This window comes from Phyllostomus hastatus, unplaced genomic scaffold (assembly GCF_019186645.2).
Source record: "Phyllostomus hastatus isolate PE091 unplaced genomic scaffold, TTU_PhHast_1.1 phas_scaffold_78, whole genome shotgun sequence".
Classification (NCBI taxonomy): Eukaryota; Metazoa; Chordata; class Mammalia; order Chiroptera; family Phyllostomidae; genus Phyllostomus; species Phyllostomus hastatus.
Window position 1 is genome coordinate 52092010 of NW_025334041.1, and position 19555 is coordinate 52111564.

The 19555-nt window shown below is 36.7% G+C and overlaps 1 protein-coding gene across 3 annotated transcripts in view; it reads right to left on the bottom strand.

The window, feature by feature from the left end:
• Positions 1-19555, bottom strand: part of VPS41 (VPS41 subunit of HOPS complex) — a 225814-nt gene that overhangs the window by 190820 nt on the left and 15439 nt on the right. For all 3 annotated transcript variants that reach the window (XM_045827611.1, XM_045827610.1, XM_045827609.1), the window contains one exon: positions 1680-1787. In XM_045827611.1, the coding sequence (XP_045683567.1) occupies positions 1680-1787 (108 nt within the window). The remainder of the gene's footprint in view (positions 1-1679; positions 1788-19555) is intronic.

A 19555-nucleotide genomic window follows, 5' to 3' on the forward strand; every position in this document is an offset into this window, starting at 1 on the left:
AAGGAGGATTAGAAGATCAGCTTTGAGTTTCTAGATTATTTTAGTGTAAAGAACTGTGAGGCACAGACTAGAATGAAAGCAAATCTGAAGGAAAACAGATTGGTTCACCCTGCATGCATTAGTTCCAGGAAGAAACAAAGAATTTCTGAAGTGAACCAGAAGGGTCAGGATGGGAATGCATTCAAGCAGCTGAGATGGGTTGGAAGCCAGGCAAGAGATGTTATGAGTTAAAATAGCCAAGCACTACAGTCAGAGTACCATCTTTACGGCCAATTACATAGGAGGCAAGATCATACAGAGTCTTACATACCACATTAAGGAACCTTGGCTTTATTTAATAGATTATGAAAATCATACAAGGGTTTTAAAATCTGTATTTTTGATAGATGATTCTGACAACCAGGATGCAAATTGGTTTAAATTAGAAAAATTTGAGTGCTGACAGAAGATGAGGGACTCAACTAGGGCACGAGTGATAAGAAAATCACCATGCCATAGGGAATGACTGGGTAGAGAGGGAGAAGAAGTCAGCTTTGGCCTACATGACAAAGGAGATAGTGACACCACCAAATGAGAATCAGAATAAAAAATAAATACAAGGTTAGATGGAAAAGAAAATGAGTTTGTTATGAACATACTAAGTTTCAGGTCAAAACAGAAACATAGGAAGCATGAAATTTAAAATCAAGAAAAGTACAAATTTAGAATAAATGTGGACAATGGGCCAAATACTGGGATAACCAAGATGTACAGGAAAGGCAGAGGTGAAAGTAAGTGAAAGAACCAGAGGGAGAAACAGAAAGATCAAGAAAACAGTAACAGAATGGTATCATGATTAAGGGGGTAGGGGGGGTAGATGCTGGTGCAGCTAAAAGGCGGGCACCTCAAGGTGTTGTTTCTGGTAAAAGGAGAGACAACAAATGTTCTAGAGATATGATGAATACAGGAAACATGTTTATAATGGAATATAATTTGAAGTACAAAGGAAATGGGTGGAGTCGAGGATGAGCAACAATAACACAGGATAAAGTCAGGAGATGGATCAGAGCTGGGGAGTCTGCCTTTTGTAAAAGATAAAGCGTCCTCACAGGGCTCATTGGGCAATGAATGAAACTGCCTGCCTCTAATACCCAATCATGACACATTTTGCTCTAGCCCAAGAACAGGCAAACAGTACAGCAGTACTTAGCCTGTTGGTGGGACTCAGAAAGTTGGTGGGAGCTTTGTTACAGCAAAGACTCAGTGGAATAAATTAATCCATTCATATAATATATGAGTAATAATTTGTGATCTTTCTGCTGATTACTGCCAACATAATCCCTTCTACCTTTGTGAAAGCACTGAGATCCACCAAGTTTCTAATCTTAATACTTTTCTACTATACTTTGAGGAATTATGTGATAGTGCTTCCAAGAACCACTCACTATAAATCTTGCACACCCATCATTGTCTAAATTCTATCATACAGCCTTACAGTGTGCTCTCTGTGAGTGTACAAATACACACATAATATTTTTTATTGTTCTTCTGATTTTTTTATGGTGAGGAAGAAGAAGGAAGAATGGCAGAAGGCACAATTACTGTGAAAAATCACCATTAAAAGCATGAGGACTGCAAAGTATAAACAAACTTACAAAAGAAATGACAAACAGAGGAATCTTCTACAAGGGCTATCTTACCTTATCATGGACTGTCATGCAGCTAGCAGCATCCTTCTGAAGGATTTCAGTTACCCCATTGGAAAGCCTTTCATACTTAAGTTTGGGTTCCTCTTCACTCTCTTCTTCCTGTACAAAAAGCAGAGAAAATAACAGCTGTCATGGATTTACCTGATATTGTCAAAGATTCAAAACATATTTCTTAAGGGAGACCCAGAAATGGTTCCCTCAGTGATTATAAATAACTACAACTATAGCTAAAGGTTAAGATCTTGATGTTTCACTTTTCCAACTGGGTGTATCAACCTCTACAACTACACTGGTAGAATAAATTCAAAGATTGAAAACAAGGTTATATATACTTACTATTAACACTAATCAACTCTGGCATATTAGAATAAATATAAAACTGGCCCACTATGTAAATATATGCCAAATTTTCATTTTAATTAGAAAATATAATTACAAAAAATTAAATCAAAGTGAACTGGAAATTTTATATACAGAAAAATATATGCTTCCCCTTCCACATTAAAAAATATTTAATATTTCTTTTAACTAACTGATAATCCATGAACAATCACTGCTTTTTTATGTCAGAAAATATTTGTTTACTCTCATACAAATAAACCTACTTATGCATTAAAAATTTTTTAATCGTTTTATAGGTATTATTACTAACTTTATATGTTTAAACTCATTATGATACAGCATTATAAGATATCTTTAATCCTCACAGTTATGGAATAAAGTTAGGAATCTCTATTGACTATAACGGCTATTAATTAATAAATCCAGGATTGTTATAAAAATTAATACAGTGATTCAGAATAAGACTTTATTTAATAATGAGAAACAAAAAAGAACATGCACATATCAATACTTATGACAGCACAAAGCTGGCCAAAACAGAAGTTCACAAAAATAATCTACTCATGGACTTTTCCTTAAAAATAATTGTACAGTCTTTACCTTTCAGCTAGTATTTAAGTAGCCTGAGTCATACCAATGCTCCAGTCCAGAAAAACTAGAAAGGCTTAATGAAATACATGGCAACATCAGTCTAAGGCATAAATTAAAAGGCTGCTGGGGCAACCTGAACTACAAGAACCAAGATTCCAAGGTAGCAGAGAAAGGATAGAGAGGTAAGCTTGAGTTCTACAGCCATTCTTCCTAGAGATTTTCACCAGTTCTGGGTACAGTACAAGGAACTGAACACTCAAGATCTGCTTGGGAAGATGGCCACTGCTGGAGTTATGAAAAGCAGCAAACCTTTTGGTACTTGTGGGGATAGGATGACAAACTGGAGACCTGAGGGGCTAAGATCCTAGTGCAAGAGTGAGGCAGCCACTTTTCTCCACAAAACAACTGCCAATTTTCAAAGCTATATGAGCTATATATTGATTACATTATTGATTATGAGGCTAAAAAGTTAAAAACAGAAAGCCTCAAAAATGCAAACAAACCAGCTACGTCAATATGCTGAGAAAATAAGAATTAATGTTCAGGAGCCATCAGCAAATAAGGTTCTGGTGAATACCACAAACTTTCAATTGGAACTCTGGGCCCCAGGGCACACAAAAAGTTATTTACCAAAATGTCAATCTAGCTTTGACTCAGTTCAACGCTGGATTGGAATAAGGTATGTAACTCCAATCTATCTGTCCAGTAAAATAATGGGTGACTCCTGGAGAAAGAAAACTTCTCCCTGGAATTTTCACTTACAATATTGACAATTAAATAAAAAATGACTAGGTATGCCACAAGACAGGACAATGACCAGAAATCAAAGAGAAAAAAACAAACAAACATAAAAGTAGGCCCATGGGTGACCTAGATATGGCAATTACCAGAAAAGAATTTTAATATAACTATGACTAATATATCTATGTTCAAAAAAAAAAAAAACAAAGGAAAAGATGGAGAAAATAGATGAAAAGATAGAAACTTTCAACAAGAATTTATAACCTGTAACAGAGATTCAAAAAGTTTAGAACTGAAATTAAGAACTCAATAGATGGCTTAACAGAAGATGAACAAAGAAGACGACAGGATTGGTAAAACGGAGAACATGTCAAAATATATCCAAAGGGAATCTTAGAGAAAAAATGGATTAAAAATAAATAAAAGAATGTATGAGATATGTGGAACAAAACACAAAGGCCTGACATACTTTTAATTACAGTCTCAGAAAGATAAGGAGAATGGGAGGCAGAAACAACATTTAAGAAGTAACAACTCAGAATTTATTAAAACAAAAGGCATCAACTCACACATTCAAGAAGCTCTACAAGCCCAAGCATGAAAAATATGAAGAAAATCACAAGGTACATCATATTATAAAGAAAAAATGACTCACAGCGTAAGAAGTGCTGGGCCTACTGAAGATTTTAAGACTTGATAGAACACACTAGGAAGAGACTGCAAACTCAAGTGCTTATGAAAGTTTCCACCTCCATGGCTAAGAACTGTATCTTCACATGGAAAGAGGCCAATTTGTGTATAAGGGGATAGGATGACACATATCAAACATTATGCCATAAGCTTAATGTCAGATCTCTTATTTCATACTGACTCTAAAAAACACTATTGAGAGTTAAATATATTTATTTCATTTTAAAATTTTTCAGTAAACACTAATCAGAAATTTTAAGTAATTTCATTAAGACACACACAATGACAAAATTCAAATTCAGTTATAAATGCTCTCAAGTCAATGCTCTGAATAACACACTACCCAATCTTCTATGAAAGTAATGCTACAAATCACAACAGAAGCCTCCCTCACAATTTTTACGACTACAAATAATATGAACTATGGGATAAACAGAAAACGTTTTAAAATGTATTTATTTAGCAGATGCATTAGTTTTCTATTGCTGTTATTGTTATACTAATATTTATTGACTTAAAACAACAAATATATATTATTTCATATAGTGTCTGTGGATAAGCAACACAGAAGTGGCTTAGCTGAGTGATTCAGACTCCAGGTCTCTCATGGGACTGCAGGCAAGATGTCAGCTGAGGTATGAACCATCTGAAGGCCTGACTGCAGGTAGAGTATCTACTTCCATGATGGCTCACGCAAATGGTCAGCAAGCTGGTACTGGTTGTTAGCAGGAGGGTTTATATTTATATTTCATTGCCTCATCATGGACCTCTCCCTAGTGCCCCATGAGTGTCCTCAGGTCATAGAAGTGACTTCTCCCAGAGTAAGTGATCCAAGAAAGAGCAAATTGGAAGCCTCAATGTTATATATGACCTGGCTTCAGAGGTCATACACTGACACTTTAGCAATATTTTTTGATCATACAGGTCAGCCATGATTCAGAGTGAAAAGGGAGGATACAGGACAGGAATAATAGGAAGCAAGGGTCATTGGAGGCCATTGTGTAGTCTAGCTACAAGAGTAGTAATTACATTTTAAGAACAATAAACCTGGTTAAAAATAAATCAGTATGCCATACATATGATGAGCTGTCTTCTCCAAGCATATATAAGCTATTAGATGTTTATTTAGAAACAGAGTGTTAAAATCAAAGAAAACATTAACTACTATTAATTTTCCAAGAATATCTTTAAGAACCACTAGCAACAAATGTGCATGTAATGAGCAGTTATGTAAAAGACCTATACTATTTTTAATTATATTTTATTGATTATGCTATTACAGTTGTCCCAATTGTTCTCCCTTTCCCCCCTCCACCCAGCATCCCTGACTCCATCAGGCAATCTCCACACCATTGTTCATGTCCATGGGTCATGTGTAGGTTCTTTGGCTACTTCATTTCCTACACTGTACTTTACCTCTCCATGGCTATTTTGTAACTACCTATTTGTACTTCTTAATCCTTAATCTCTTCACCAATTCTCCCACCTCTCCTCCATCTGGCAACCATCAAAATGCTCTCTGAATCTATGATTCTGTCTTTGTTCTTCTGGTTTACTTAGTTTGCTTTTTAGATTCAATTGTTGATAGATATGTATTTATTGCCATTTTATTCTTCACAGTTTTGATCTTCTTTTTCTCAAACACGTCCCTTTAACATTTCATATAATAATGGTCTGGTGATGATGAACTCCTTTAGTTTTATCTTTTCTGGGAAGGTCTTTATCTGCCCTTTTATTCTAAATGATATCTTTGCTGGGTAGAGAAATGTTGACCACAGGTCTCCATTTTTCATGACTTTGAATAGTTCTTACCAATCCCTTCTAGCCTGCAAAGTTTCTTTTGAGAAATCAGCTGACAGTCTTACGGGAATTTTGCTTCAGGTAACTAACTGCTTTTCTCTCACTGCTTTTAAGATTCTCTCTTTATTTTTAAGCTTTACCATTTTAATTATGATGTGTCTTGGAGTAGGCTTCTTTGCCTCCATCTTGTTTGGGATTCTCTGTGCTTCCTGGACTTGCATGTCTATTTCCTTCACCAAATTAGGGAAGTTTCTTTCATTACATTTTTCAAACAGATTTCCAATTTCTTACTCTTACTCTTCTCCTTCTGGCACTCCTACAAAGCAAATGTTGGAACACTTGAAGTTGTCCTAGAGGTAGCTGACACCATCCTCATTTTTGGGGATTCTTCTTTTTTCTTATTGTTCTGATTGGTTGTTTTTTGCTTCTTCATATTTCAAGTCATTGATTTGATTCTTGGTTTCATGCACTCTACTGCTGTTTCTCTGTAAATAGTTCTCTGTTTCAATTAGTGTACCCTTTGTATCTGAATGGACCATTTTTATGCTGTTGAGGTGTTCAATGAGTTCCTTGATCATCCTTATAACCAGTGTTTTGACCTCTGCATCTGATAGATCGCTTATGTCCATTTTTAGTTCTTTTTCTGGAGTTTTTATGTGTTCTTTCACTTGGGCCATGTTTCTTTGTCTCCTCATTTCGGTAGCCTCCCTGGTTGTTTCTATGTATTAGGTGGAGCTACTATGACTCCCTGTCTTGGTGGCATGAGCTAATGTAGTAGGTATCCTATAGGGTCCAGTGGCACAACTTCCCCTATCACCCAACCTGGGTATTGAGATATGCACTCCATGTTGGCTGAATACACCTTCCTCTTGTAAGCTGAGACTTGATTGCTGTTGGCAGGTCAATTCAAGGAATTTACCCAGGCCAGTCAGCTGCAAAGATTGGCTATGACCACTGACCACCAACCTCGGCTCTCCATGGAGGATCAGCTGTGTGGGGGCAGGGTGGTGGTGCTTCAGCATGATCTCCAGCTGTCCACTGGTTGTGCAGGCTCTGGGGTTTCACAGGTGGTGCAGGCCAAGGTCAGCCCCCTCCTGTGTTTTACCCAGGCCACCCTGCATGAGCTACAAATCAATCAGATGGCTGCTACTTGTGCTTGTCTTAGAGGTTCCCAGGCAAAGCCAAACTGTGCACCTAGGCTGGCTGCTACTAGTTCTGGGCCTGGGGCCACTTAGCAAGATGTATGGAGCTTCAGGCTCTTTGAGGCTGGCTGTTGCTTGAGAAGATTTAGGAAGTTACGAAGCATGAGCCAAGACCAGCACCACAGTTAGGACTTCTGGCCAACATGGAGGCGTAGGTACACACACTGTGCCTCTTCACACAACCAAAATAAGGACAACAACAATTTAAAAACAAAAAACAACCAGTACTGACAGAAAATTGAACTGTATGGAAGTCCAACAACCAAGGAGTTAAAGTAGACATATTCATCCAGACTGGTAGGAGGGGTGGAGTCAGGCAGCCAGGTAGAGACAGGGCGTGGCAAAGTGGCAGCTGGTGGACCCAGCAAGGCGGCAGATTGTGGAGGGGGCACAGTGTGCAAGGCAGCTGGCAGACGAGGCAGTCCCACATTCCCATGCAGTGAAACTGGGAAGCAAGACAACCGAGCAACGCAGGGTCCCAACCCGGTGAAATAAAGCCTCAAACACCGACTGAAAATACCTGTGGGTGTTGAGGTGCCAGAAGAAATGCCTAGCCTCACAGGAGAGTTTGTAGGAGAGACCCACAGGGTGCTAGAATGTACACAAACCCACCCACCCAGGAATCAGCACCAGAAAGGCCCAATATGCTTGTGGGAAGCAGAGGAAGTGACTGAAATTCAGCAGAGAGCAGAGCAAGCAGCATTGTTCCCTCTTGGACCCCTGCCCTACATACAGCATCACAGCCCAGCAATGTGGGTTGCCACACCCAAGTGAACACCTAAGGCTCCACCCCTCACTATGTAATAGGCACATCAAGACTAAAAAAAACATGGCCCAAACAAAAGAATAGATCAAAGCTCCAGAAAAAATACAACTAAATGATGAAGAGGTTGCCAACCTATCAGCTGCACAGTTCAAAACACTGGTAATCAGGATGCTCACAAAATTGGTTGAATTTGGCCACAAACTAGATGAGAAAATGAAGGCTATGCTAAGTGAAATAAAGGAAAATGTACAGGGAACCAACAGTGATGGGAAGGAAACTAGGACTCAAATCTATGGAGTGGGCCAGAAGGAAGAAAGATACATCCAATCAGTAAAGAATGAAGAAACAAGAATTCAAAAAAAAAATGAGGAGAGGCTTAGGAACCTTCATGACATATTTAAACGTTCCAACATCCAAATTATAGAGGTACCAGAAGGAGAAGAGGAGAGCAACAAGTGGAAATGTTATTTGAACATATAATAAAGAAGAACTTCCCCATTCTGGCAAAGAAAATGGACTTCCAGGAGTCCAGAAAGCTCAGAGTCCCAAAGAAGTTGGACAGCAAGGAGGAACACACCAAAGCACATCATAATTATAAGATAAGGAGAGGATCTTAAAAGCAGCAAGACAAAAGGAGAAAGTTACCTACAAAGGAGAGCCTATAAGACTGTCAGCTGATTTCTCAAAAGAGACCTTACAGGCAAGAAGGGGCTGGCAAAGAAGTATTCCAAGTCATGAAAGGCAAGGACCTACATCCAAGACTGCTCTATCCAGCAAAGCTTTCATTTAGAATGGAAGGGCAGATAAAGTGCTTCTCAGATAAGGTCAAGGTAAAGAAGTTCATCATCACCAAGCCCTTATTTTATGAAATGGTAAAGGGACTTATCTAAGAAAAAGATAAAAAAACAAGTACAGTAAAATGACAGCAAACTCACAAATATTAACAACCACACCAAAAACAAAAAACAAAACAAACAAAGCAAACAACTAGAACAGGAACAGAACCACAGAAATGGAGATCACATGGAGGGTTAGCAACAGGGGAGTGGGAGGAGGACAGAGGGGGAAAAAGTACAGAGAATAAGTAGCATAGATGGTAGGTAGAAAATAGACAGGGGGAAGTTAAGAATAGTATGGGAAATGTAGAAGCCAAAGAACTTATAAGTATGACACATGGACATGAACTAAAGGGGGGGAATATGGGTGGAAGGGGGTATGCAGCGTGGAGGGGAGTGAAGGGGGGGAAATGGGACAACTGTAATAGCATAATCAATAAAATATATTAACAAAAAAAGAAAGAAAAGCCATAGGTAACTGCTTGTCTGTGGGCCTGTATGTTGTGTGGGACAGAGCCTCAGAGAATCTCTAGGTCAGGGGCAAACACTGTTAGCTAGGTAGATGGAGTCACAGAAATGGCACCCCCTGCTGGCTCTGTGGTTCTTTGAAGGAAGGCTTCAGAAAAGGGAAAACGGCCTCTGCCCCCCTTTCTGTCTTAGAGAAATCTGTTTCCTTGCTCTTGCCTTTATGCCACACACCAGTTCCTCCCCATATGCTATTGGTGCTTTTCAAGATGCTATTCCAGTGTTGAAACTCAGAGGGAGTGGGTCTGAGTAAGTCCTTGTTCAGGCCCTTTAAGAGGCCCTTCTTGGGAATCTTGGGATTCCTTTCACTGACTCAAACCCCACTGGTTTTTACAGCCAGAAGTTATGGAAGCTTATTTTCCTAGCACTGAAGGACCTAATGTGGGGTTGGGATCCCTCACTCCCAATATACCCCACCCAAAAATGTATCTACTATATGTGGATATGAAACCAGCCCATTCCACATGTCTGCCATGCCTATCACTCGGGATGGATGTGCTTTCTTTAATTCTACAGTTGTTGCACTTCTATTTTACTGGATTTCTGACAGTTCTATGTTATGGTTTTTTCTATAGTTTGGTTGTAATTTTGATGCGGTTGTGCAAGTAGGCAAGCCATGTTTACCTATACCTCCATCTTGAGCAGAAGTCAAGACCTATATTTCTTATAAAAACTAATGTCCCAGACAGTTGGCTCAGTTGGTTGGAGTTGATGCCATTTGGCAAAAGGTTGAGGGTTCAATCCTGGTTGGTGCATGTGTGGGAGGCAACTGATTGATGTTTCTCACAAAATAGTCTTTCTTTCTTTCCTCTCTCCCTCTCTCCCTCTCTCCCTCTCTCTCTCTCTCCCCCACTTCCTTACTTTCCTCTCCCTTACTCTTTCTCTCTTGCTCTCCCCATCTCCCTCCCTTTTCTCTCTCCCTTCTCTAAAATCAACAAACGTAACCTTGGTGAAGGTTAAAAACTAAAAATAAATAAATTGAAAAATAATGATAACTCAACCCAAGGAGCTGTTACCTGTCAAAAAGTGACATGTTGTTAAAACATGAAACAGCTAATTAACCAAGTCTAAAGAAACTAAAAAAAGGAAAAGTCACAAAAAGTGACAAATAGACACTTCTATTTATGTACCTACAGGCAAAAAATAGAAATCATTACAAAGTTAACATTAAATGTAGCAAAAACACTGTGTGCATTCTGAAGTAAATGTAGTAAATACAAATTGAATCTTGAATGGTAGTCTTTATAATAAGATGTCACATATTGCTCAAGTCTGGACATCAAATGTGCATCCAATGTGAAAAGCTAATTCTAGCCTCTTGACTATTTTGCATAAAAGCACTCATCCACGGACCATTAGATAAACTTACTGTAAATGACGTTTGCCTGTCTTATTTACAATTGAAAACTAAATAATTCCTCTCACATAAATGTACAAAAATACTTTCACAACCCAGTTCACTGATGTATTTGTGCCAGGCTTCAAAAAACATAAATAAAATGAAAACCTCAATATTAGGCATTTGATATAGCAAATATATTTTTCTGACAGGTATCTTTTATGTTAAGTTCAAAGCAGGCTAAAGGTGAATTTTTAAGGTGTTTTTCTACTAGCTGTAAACAAAGAAAATGGAAAGTGATTCAAAAATACAATTCACAGAGGTTATTCTACTGCTGTAGACTATTTATCACATTTTAAATAAAAACATTTTTTTAAAAATCAAGCAGATGTAATAGTTTCACTTTATAAAAAATTTAAATACAAAGAAGACTTCCATACAATTTGAACTTCCATGGAAAACCACCAGTGTTAATAAAAAGCTAATCATATTTTTTGTTAAAAAGCTAATCATAATTTTTGCATAATTATTAACATTGTTAAATGTTAATAATTGTGCAAACCTACAAATAAAACCATCAACAGTTTGAGTTGAGATGACAGTTAACTGTGTTTCTAACACAACCTAGTGGTACAGTACAAGTCCTAACTTGCAGCTAAGCAAAGATAAGAACAGACTGACATTTACCCACACTAGAAAAATTTGTAGCTTTCCTTTCAAAAAAATCAAATAACATAGATTTTCACTAAGTGTACAGCATTTTTAATTCAAGACAAGTCCTTTAAACCACTGTATAGGATTCTAGAACACTCTGAAAATAAATTTCATACCATAGTCATTCTTACTAAATTTTGAACTTAAAAAATTTACTTTTAGGATAACAAATTAAGGCAATTAAAGATTATAATTTTGTTACTAACTATAGGAGACCGTTCTGCATGGCGTGGGCCCAGCTCCCACTCAGAGATGCACAAGACCCATGCCCACGGACAGGTTCTCACGTGGGGAATCAGGTTTGCATTGTACCTAGACTGCTATGAGACTTGCTTTTGCTAAAACTCCCTCATCCTGAATTGAGACAGCAAACGATTACTGCAAATCTTTAAAGTAACTTCCTAAAATCCATGCTAAACCTTCCAAGGATGAGTTGTAAACCAGTTCAACCACTTTTCCCTTTGCATTTACAAATATCCTTCTTCTGTGATGTGGTGATTAGCACCATCCTCTACTTTGTTTTCTGTAAAAGGTAACCACCTAAAGCAAACCTATGAATAGTAAATAAGGACCATCATGTAATGTGCCTAGAAAAGCATTAAAAGCTTTTCAAGGCAAGGGTCAGGGCACTCTCCTCTTGAGAGAGAAGCTGTGCCATCCCTTTTCCTCCACAGGACTCGGTAGCCCGTGTGAATTTGTCTTGTCTCATCCATAACATCGAGAACCTCAGGAGCTGTGGTTCATGTCAACTAACACCAAAGGATAAATTTGCATGGACAGAGTCCTCAAGAATATTGCATTTTTCATCTCATAATTTCAAATTTGTGTACAAGAACATTTTTTGTGTCTACGATCAAGTTTTCATGCTGTCTTAACTTTATCCATATCTTCCTCACATCAGTACATTTTAAAAATCATTATTATAGTCCAAATAAACCCTTGGATTTTACTTTTTAAAACTGTGTGTCATATGATTTCTGGAGGTTAACCAGAATATCACTAAATTTTCTATTGTTACTATTAATACATAGAACTTAAATTTTTATTTCTGGATATCATTTATTAAAATCCAGTTCTATCTTGTGTGTTTTTTTCCCTACAAAATAAAATGATACTAACTAGACTGAAGGGGAAAAGTAAGATAAAAAGTTCAATTAAATTAGTGAAAAATAGCACCAGTTGAGCACTCTTAGACAATTCATAATCTTACTTTATGGAGATGGCCTTTATCCCATCCCATTTCACCTATGAAAAAGACTTCAGCTGAACTTGTAGGGATATCAATAAGGTGAATGGTTTAGTTCTCTTACCATCGACTACATCTGACTAGGACAAATCCTTTTAAATGAATATCCAATGTTTTAAACCTAGATATAATAAGGAACACTAACATATTTTAAAAAACTCTTATTGTTAAGAAGATGCAATTTAAACTTCCACAATGAAAAAACAAGTATTAATAAAAGCAAATTAATAATCAGTGTGGGTATGAAGGTACAAAATAAAGTTTTTCCTCCTCTAGAACATTCTCCCTTGAATTCTAATTACCTTAAGGAAAATTGAAATTTTCAAAATTAGTAGTCAACCTTTTAAGTTTAAAATATAAAGAAGCCATTAAATTTTAATATCAAAACATTTGAATTTTAGAACATTTGAATTTAAAAATTTTTTCTTTTTACAAAATCATACTCCATGACACACTAAAATATTTCTTTCTGATCATTATTAGAAAAAAATAGAGGGAAAACAATAACAAAAAGTTGGTGTCAAATACAAATTAAGATTTTTTTTAAAAATCATAATTGAAATTATACTGTAAGTCAATCACATTGAAATTGAGTTTCAAAAACAAAACTAACAAACTTAATAACACATCTCTATAACATGGTACTATCAACAAATTCAACAGAGTCAAAAACAACTACCTATCATTGTACAAATCATATATAAATAAACATTTATTTGAAACTATAATGGTATCAATAAATGTACACAGACAACATAGGACATCCCCAAATATATCAATTTTGAACTTCTCCAGAAAAAATAGAAGAGATCTATGATGAGAAAATTTGTATTAAAAAAGACCCTACATATTAAGATTCAAAATTAATTAAGGACAAATGAAGACTTTAATTAGTTTTGTAATACCACCACCCCTCCCCACCCCCACAAATGAATAGAACTTCCTAAAAAGGTAAACTCAACTATTAATTATTGTACACAACAGTACTATTACAGAAAGATGATTTTACTTACACAAAAAGATGATTGCCTGGTAAGAAAGATGGCTTTACATATACTTCTAAAATGTCAAAAGATATCAAGAAAATTACATAAACATGCTGAGAGAGTAATTTCTGGTGTTTATTAATAACACAAGGTATTTAGCTGCCTCAATGACCAAACTTTTTAAGAAAGTGGCATAGAAATAATAGAATTCATGTACAATAAAACAACTGTGGTCAAAACTCTCAGGATGCCTTTCATTCAGACTGGTGACAGGTAAGCAATTACATTCATATATGAATGCAAATAATGTTATCAACTTCTTGGTTTTCAAGCAATACTACTATTACTAAAAACATATTAACCCCCCTAAATTAGCTAAAATTAGGAGATAGAAAATGTAACCTAGATGATATGGGTCTACTTTATCATATAGAGAGAAAACTCATAATGAATCTATTCATATCCATATATTATTTTAAAAAGCATAAAATACATATGGTTAAATAAGTGGTCTTTAACTGGAGATTATTTTGTGCTTCTGGGACATACATTAGGTGATGTCTGGAGACATATTTGTTGTCATAACTGAGTGGGAGGAGATGGTGCTATTGGCATCTTGTTGGTAGAAGCCAGGGATGATGCTAAACATCCTACAATGTATAGGACAATCTCCCAGAGCAAAAAAATTATGTGGCCAATGATGAGAAGGATGAGAAACCCTGGGTTAAATAAATTTCACAAGATTAAATATTGTACAGACATTAAAATATATTTGCAAAGACTAATAACAAAGAGAAATATTCTCAAAATATTTTATTAGGTGAAAAACACAGGTCATAAAACCTGTGTTGCATGATTCAAGTTTTACCGAAGAAATTTATATACATATGTGGTGGGGAATCAGCATAACTACCAAAACCACAGTAACTGTTCCATGCTTCAGTTTCTCCATCTATAGAATAGAAATGATAATAGGACCCATATCATGGAGTTGCTGTGATCATTCCAGAAGACAGCAAATAAAATCACTATTGTGAGCTATTGTCAATATTTTCTAAATTTTCTAAAATAAACATATATTTATTACAGAAATAACTATATGACAAAAATAAATATTATTTTTAAAGCCATTGTTCAGCATCCTCTTCAAAACCTTATATCGACTGAACTAAGATACTAATCTCTCAAAGCTGTTTTCCTTACCATAGTATTTCAACTGGACAAGTGAGAAAAAGTTGAGCTTTTAGTAACTGAAGAGCTCTACTTAAGATTCACAGGATATGAAGTCTTCATAAACCCTGGTCTCTCCTTTGCCCTGTAGTATCAGAATTTCATGCTCAATTGAAGGAGGAAAAATAAGGTGAAGGTTCCTATGCCCCAAGACAAATACCATAAACAGGATCTACTCCCATCATTTATTTTATATTGGGAAAGCAATAAGAATACATAGAAGATAAAAGAGAGAGAGAGAGAAAAGTAAATAAGCTTTTCATTTTCTTCAGCCATTTGGAAGAACCTTACCAATCTTCCAGATACGCCACTCAGGTGGACAATTCCTGCCACTAAAGCCAACAAACATAACACTCTTTTCTTTTCTTTTCAATATGCCTTGGTGATCACAACATCCTTAGAAGTAGGGTTTATGCCTTTTCATTGTTCTGAACTTCACCCAACAAAACTACGGGTACCTAATAAAGACCAGTGAAAACAAAAGTATCATATTTTGCTATGCATAAAATGCTCCTGTATATAATGCACACCCATGTTTTTTGTGCATATTACACATGTGATTATTATACCCATTACTGCACCCATGGTATGTAATAATGATATCCATGTATAATGTACATCCTTATTTTTCCCTCAAAAATTTGAGCAAAAAAGTGCACATTCTACACAGCAAAATATGGTACCTAGTAACAATAGACCATATTACTAATAAGAAACTTTCCTAAGACACTCTCATTGAGATTTTCACATAGGAAAATTCAAATCATACAATATCAGCCAAAAGGAACCTCTAAGAGCATCTGAACTATGTAGTATTTTACAGACAGGGAGGTGGAGGTATCAAAGAAAGGGAAAGGGGGGGGCTATTTTGCAACAGTATAAATTAGAATTATAGATAAATGTACAGAAATGAAGCTCTATCACCATCTTCTAACATCAGTAGCAGAGGTCCTACAAACTAAATTTTCATGAAAATTTACATTTATTTATAATGTATATGTTTAATCTTATATAAAAAAATGCTACAGTTCTCAGGATTATTTTATGTTTTAGAGGAGATTAAATACCTCTGAAGCATTCTCAATTGCACATTCATAATCCAGGTGCAAAGAAGCACCTTGTTGACCACTCCCAACAAAGCCCCTGTCAGCTTCTCAAAAGTTTCTATGAAGAAACAAATAAAGATAAAAACCTACAATAGCAATAAAAATTAAGATAAATGGTTATCAAAATCAAGGAAAATCAAATACTTATGTTTAATATGAATTAGAATTCATGACACACCTTGATTTGTTTGATGAAAACATAAACCACCTGAACAAAAGGTAGAAACCACCTGAACAAAACCACCTATCAACCCTCCACACTCAAAACTTGGAGCCTGCCTCTCTCAACTGAGCAGATACCCACCTCACCCCTTAGGCCCTGTCCTTCAAAAGGAGGTAACTATCTGCAGCCTCGCCCATTGTTTCTCCACAGCGACACTTTCAGCTGGGGCTACCAATTATCTACATCTTTCTTCTACTAGCAGAACCACCAGTCCCTAATAGCTGGGCAGTGTATTATCAATGGCCTACAAGTCCCTGCCATAACCCCTGCAGGAGTAGAGAACACTGATAGCAGGAAGATGGGCACTGCAGGGAACCGAAGAACACTAACAAAGTTAAAGCAAAAATGCATTAATAAACTAGAAAACTGAGTAAGTAGTAAGTCTAAGGATGAATACTTTTTAAAGACAAATGGAATAAAATAGCCACAGAATAAACCAAGAAAAGTCAAAATACTATAGCTTATCTCCTGCAGAAAGGCCTGCACAGTTTTAGCAGCAAGTTCTATTAACTCTCAAAGAATAGGAAATTTGTAAGCTATTTCACCAGTTGTACAACATGTAGATATTAAAAACTTCTCAATCATTTTTAAACCCTGATATCAAAACTCCCAAAGTATATCAAAGGAAGAAAACATAGTTTAGTCATCTCACATAAAAATTTAAATGTGGAAGGTCTAAATAGAATTTCATAAATTAAATCCAGGCTGCAAAGAAAGAAATCCCTTAAAGTTTTGATCCATTTATTCACTCAGGGAACAATCAAGCCCTAATGTCAAGTGTGATTATCATTTAAACAACATTCTTGAACAATTACTGAAAAAAAAGATACACATTTTACTAAAAATATAGCCCCTGACAGTATCAGCAGTTTCAGCACAACTATTTTTTCCCTTGTTGGATGTACTTTATTCCCAAACCCTGAGAAATAAAGCCTAATGAAAAGTATAAGGGAACAAGATCATTCAATCACATTGTTTACTGTATTAGTTTCCCATATCTGCTATAACAAATTACAATAGACTCAGTGGCTTAAAACAATACCAACTTGCTGTCTTACAGTCCAATACAGATCTCACTGGGCTAAAATCAAGATACTAGCAAATCTGCATTTCTCTGGAGGCTCTTGGGGAGAATCTGTTTACTTGACTTTTCCAGCTTTTATAAGCCACCTCCATTCCTTGTTTATGGGTCTCCTCCTCCCTCTCTATCTTCAAAGCCAGCAAGGGTGAGTTGGGTCCTTAATCACTCTGAACTCTAGCTCCATCCTCTACTGGTAAAGACCTTGTGACTAAACTGGCCCAGCCTGGATAATCCAGGATAATCTCCCTATTTTAAAGTCAGCTGATTAATAAAGTTAATTCCATCTGCAACCTTATTTCCCTTGCCACCAAACAACATAGTCACAGATCCTAGGAATTAAGACATAGGCATCTTGGGGAGACCATTATTCTGCCAACCAATTTTCTGCCATTACTAAGAACAGTATAAGAATCAGAGAGAATACAAATAATGGTGGGCTATGGAACTGAATGCCCCAAGCCAAACCCAAAGCTAAAACCCAGTTCTAACTTGTTTGTCCCTAAATTAAATCAAAATACTTTCATGGAATACAACAGTTCTCTGCTTAAGTCAAGAGGCCAGGAGTGGTCCTTGATATCTATTTTTGATAAAGGGATCTCAAAACCCCAGTTTCACCATTCCCGAAATAAAGACATAATGCTAATTTCATATAGCTGCTGTGAGAATTACTGAAATCGATCCATTTATTCACTCGTGAGCAGCTCTGCTAGTGAGACCATAGTGACAGGGTCCCTGCCCTCATGAAAGTATCTGGCATAGAACTGGACAAATAATAAAACAGCATCAACCACATGCTTAATGAACACCTTCTAAAACAGGCATAGTGCTAAATACATATTACCTCCTTTAACAGTTATTCAATAAATGTGTCCCTTATGAGCATTCTAGATGTCACCAATTGAAAATACACAGTAAAGAACTTCCTAGAGTATCAAAAACATTTTGCCAACCCAGTCTCTCTTATGTCCACTCCAGCCAGGTCCTACCAGCACCCCAAACATTAGGAGTCACAACTGCTCTTGTGAGGATCACCAATGGCCTCAACTTTGCAGATCCAAGGATGAATCCCCGAAGTTCATCTGATTCCTCCTCTCAGGAGCATTTTGCACAGTTGACCATGCTCTTCTTCTGAGATGCATTCCACCCTCACCTTCTTGGACACCATTCTCATTCTGTTCTCTTCCTACCTCAGTGACTACTCATTTTCAGTTTCCTGTGCTGATTTCCTGTCATGAACCAGATGCTGCAGTACCATTGATGATCGGGCATCAGACCTGATTCATCTGACCTCATGCCCTAAATGATCTCAATCCAGTTTCATGGTTTTAAACGCCATCGAAATATTGACTCAAATTCTCTCCAGCTCAGACCTGCACTAGTATATCTTCATCCAACTACCTACCTAAAATTTCCCCCTGGATGTCTAACTGACATCTCCAATTTAAAATACCCACATTGAAACTCCTAATATACCCCCCACCACCAACACCTCACCCTGAACATCAAAACCAGTTATAGCCAGTCTTCACCTATCTCAGTTAACCTCTCTACCTTTCTAGTAGGTCAGCCTTGATTCCTATCGTTCACTTGCATGCCCACATCCTAGATAGGAAATATATTGACTTCACTTCAAAATGTCCTAAGAGTTCAGTCAAAGCCTCCTAACTGATTGTGCTGCTTCCTATTTGCTACCTCTCCCACCCATTTGGTTTTTTTTTCAAACGGCACCCAGAGTGATTTTACTAAAACAATGACTCTCCAGTGGATTCCCATCTTACTCACAGTAAAAACTGAAATCTGTAATTGACTTACAGGCTATATGTTCTTGGCTACTCATTACTTCATTCCCTACCACACAGCTCCAACCCCAGTCATATCCTTAAAGATGTCTAGCATGACCCCACTTGACAATACTGCATTTGCTCTTGCTTTTACCTACAATACCTTTCCCCCAGATATTTACTCAAATGTCTTCTTCTTACAGAGGCATTACCTGACCAGGACAAACAGTACCTCTTCAGCCCACTCCATAGGCCTCTTAACCAATGTTATTTTTTTATTATCTACAACATTTATCACCACCTGATATAACTACGTATGTTTCTGCCTGCTGTCTCCCTCCTTAATCAAATACTGGTGTATGTTAGCACCCAAAGATGAAAGTATTCAATAAATATTTGCTGAGTAAATATAATAATAATCAATCAGTCTATTTTGGCCTACTTAAATAATTTTTCTCCTAGGTAGTGAAATTAAATTCTGTTCAAAGATATATCATACTAGAGTCATGTTTATCTTTCCAATCTCTAACAAATAGCAGAAATACAGGTTCACAAATCTGTACTGCATCCAGAAAGTTTCTACTAAGTTTCCAAACAAATAATTTTTATAATATATACTTCAAAGGGAATGTTTATCCATGCCTGAATGATGCAATAATTCATCATTC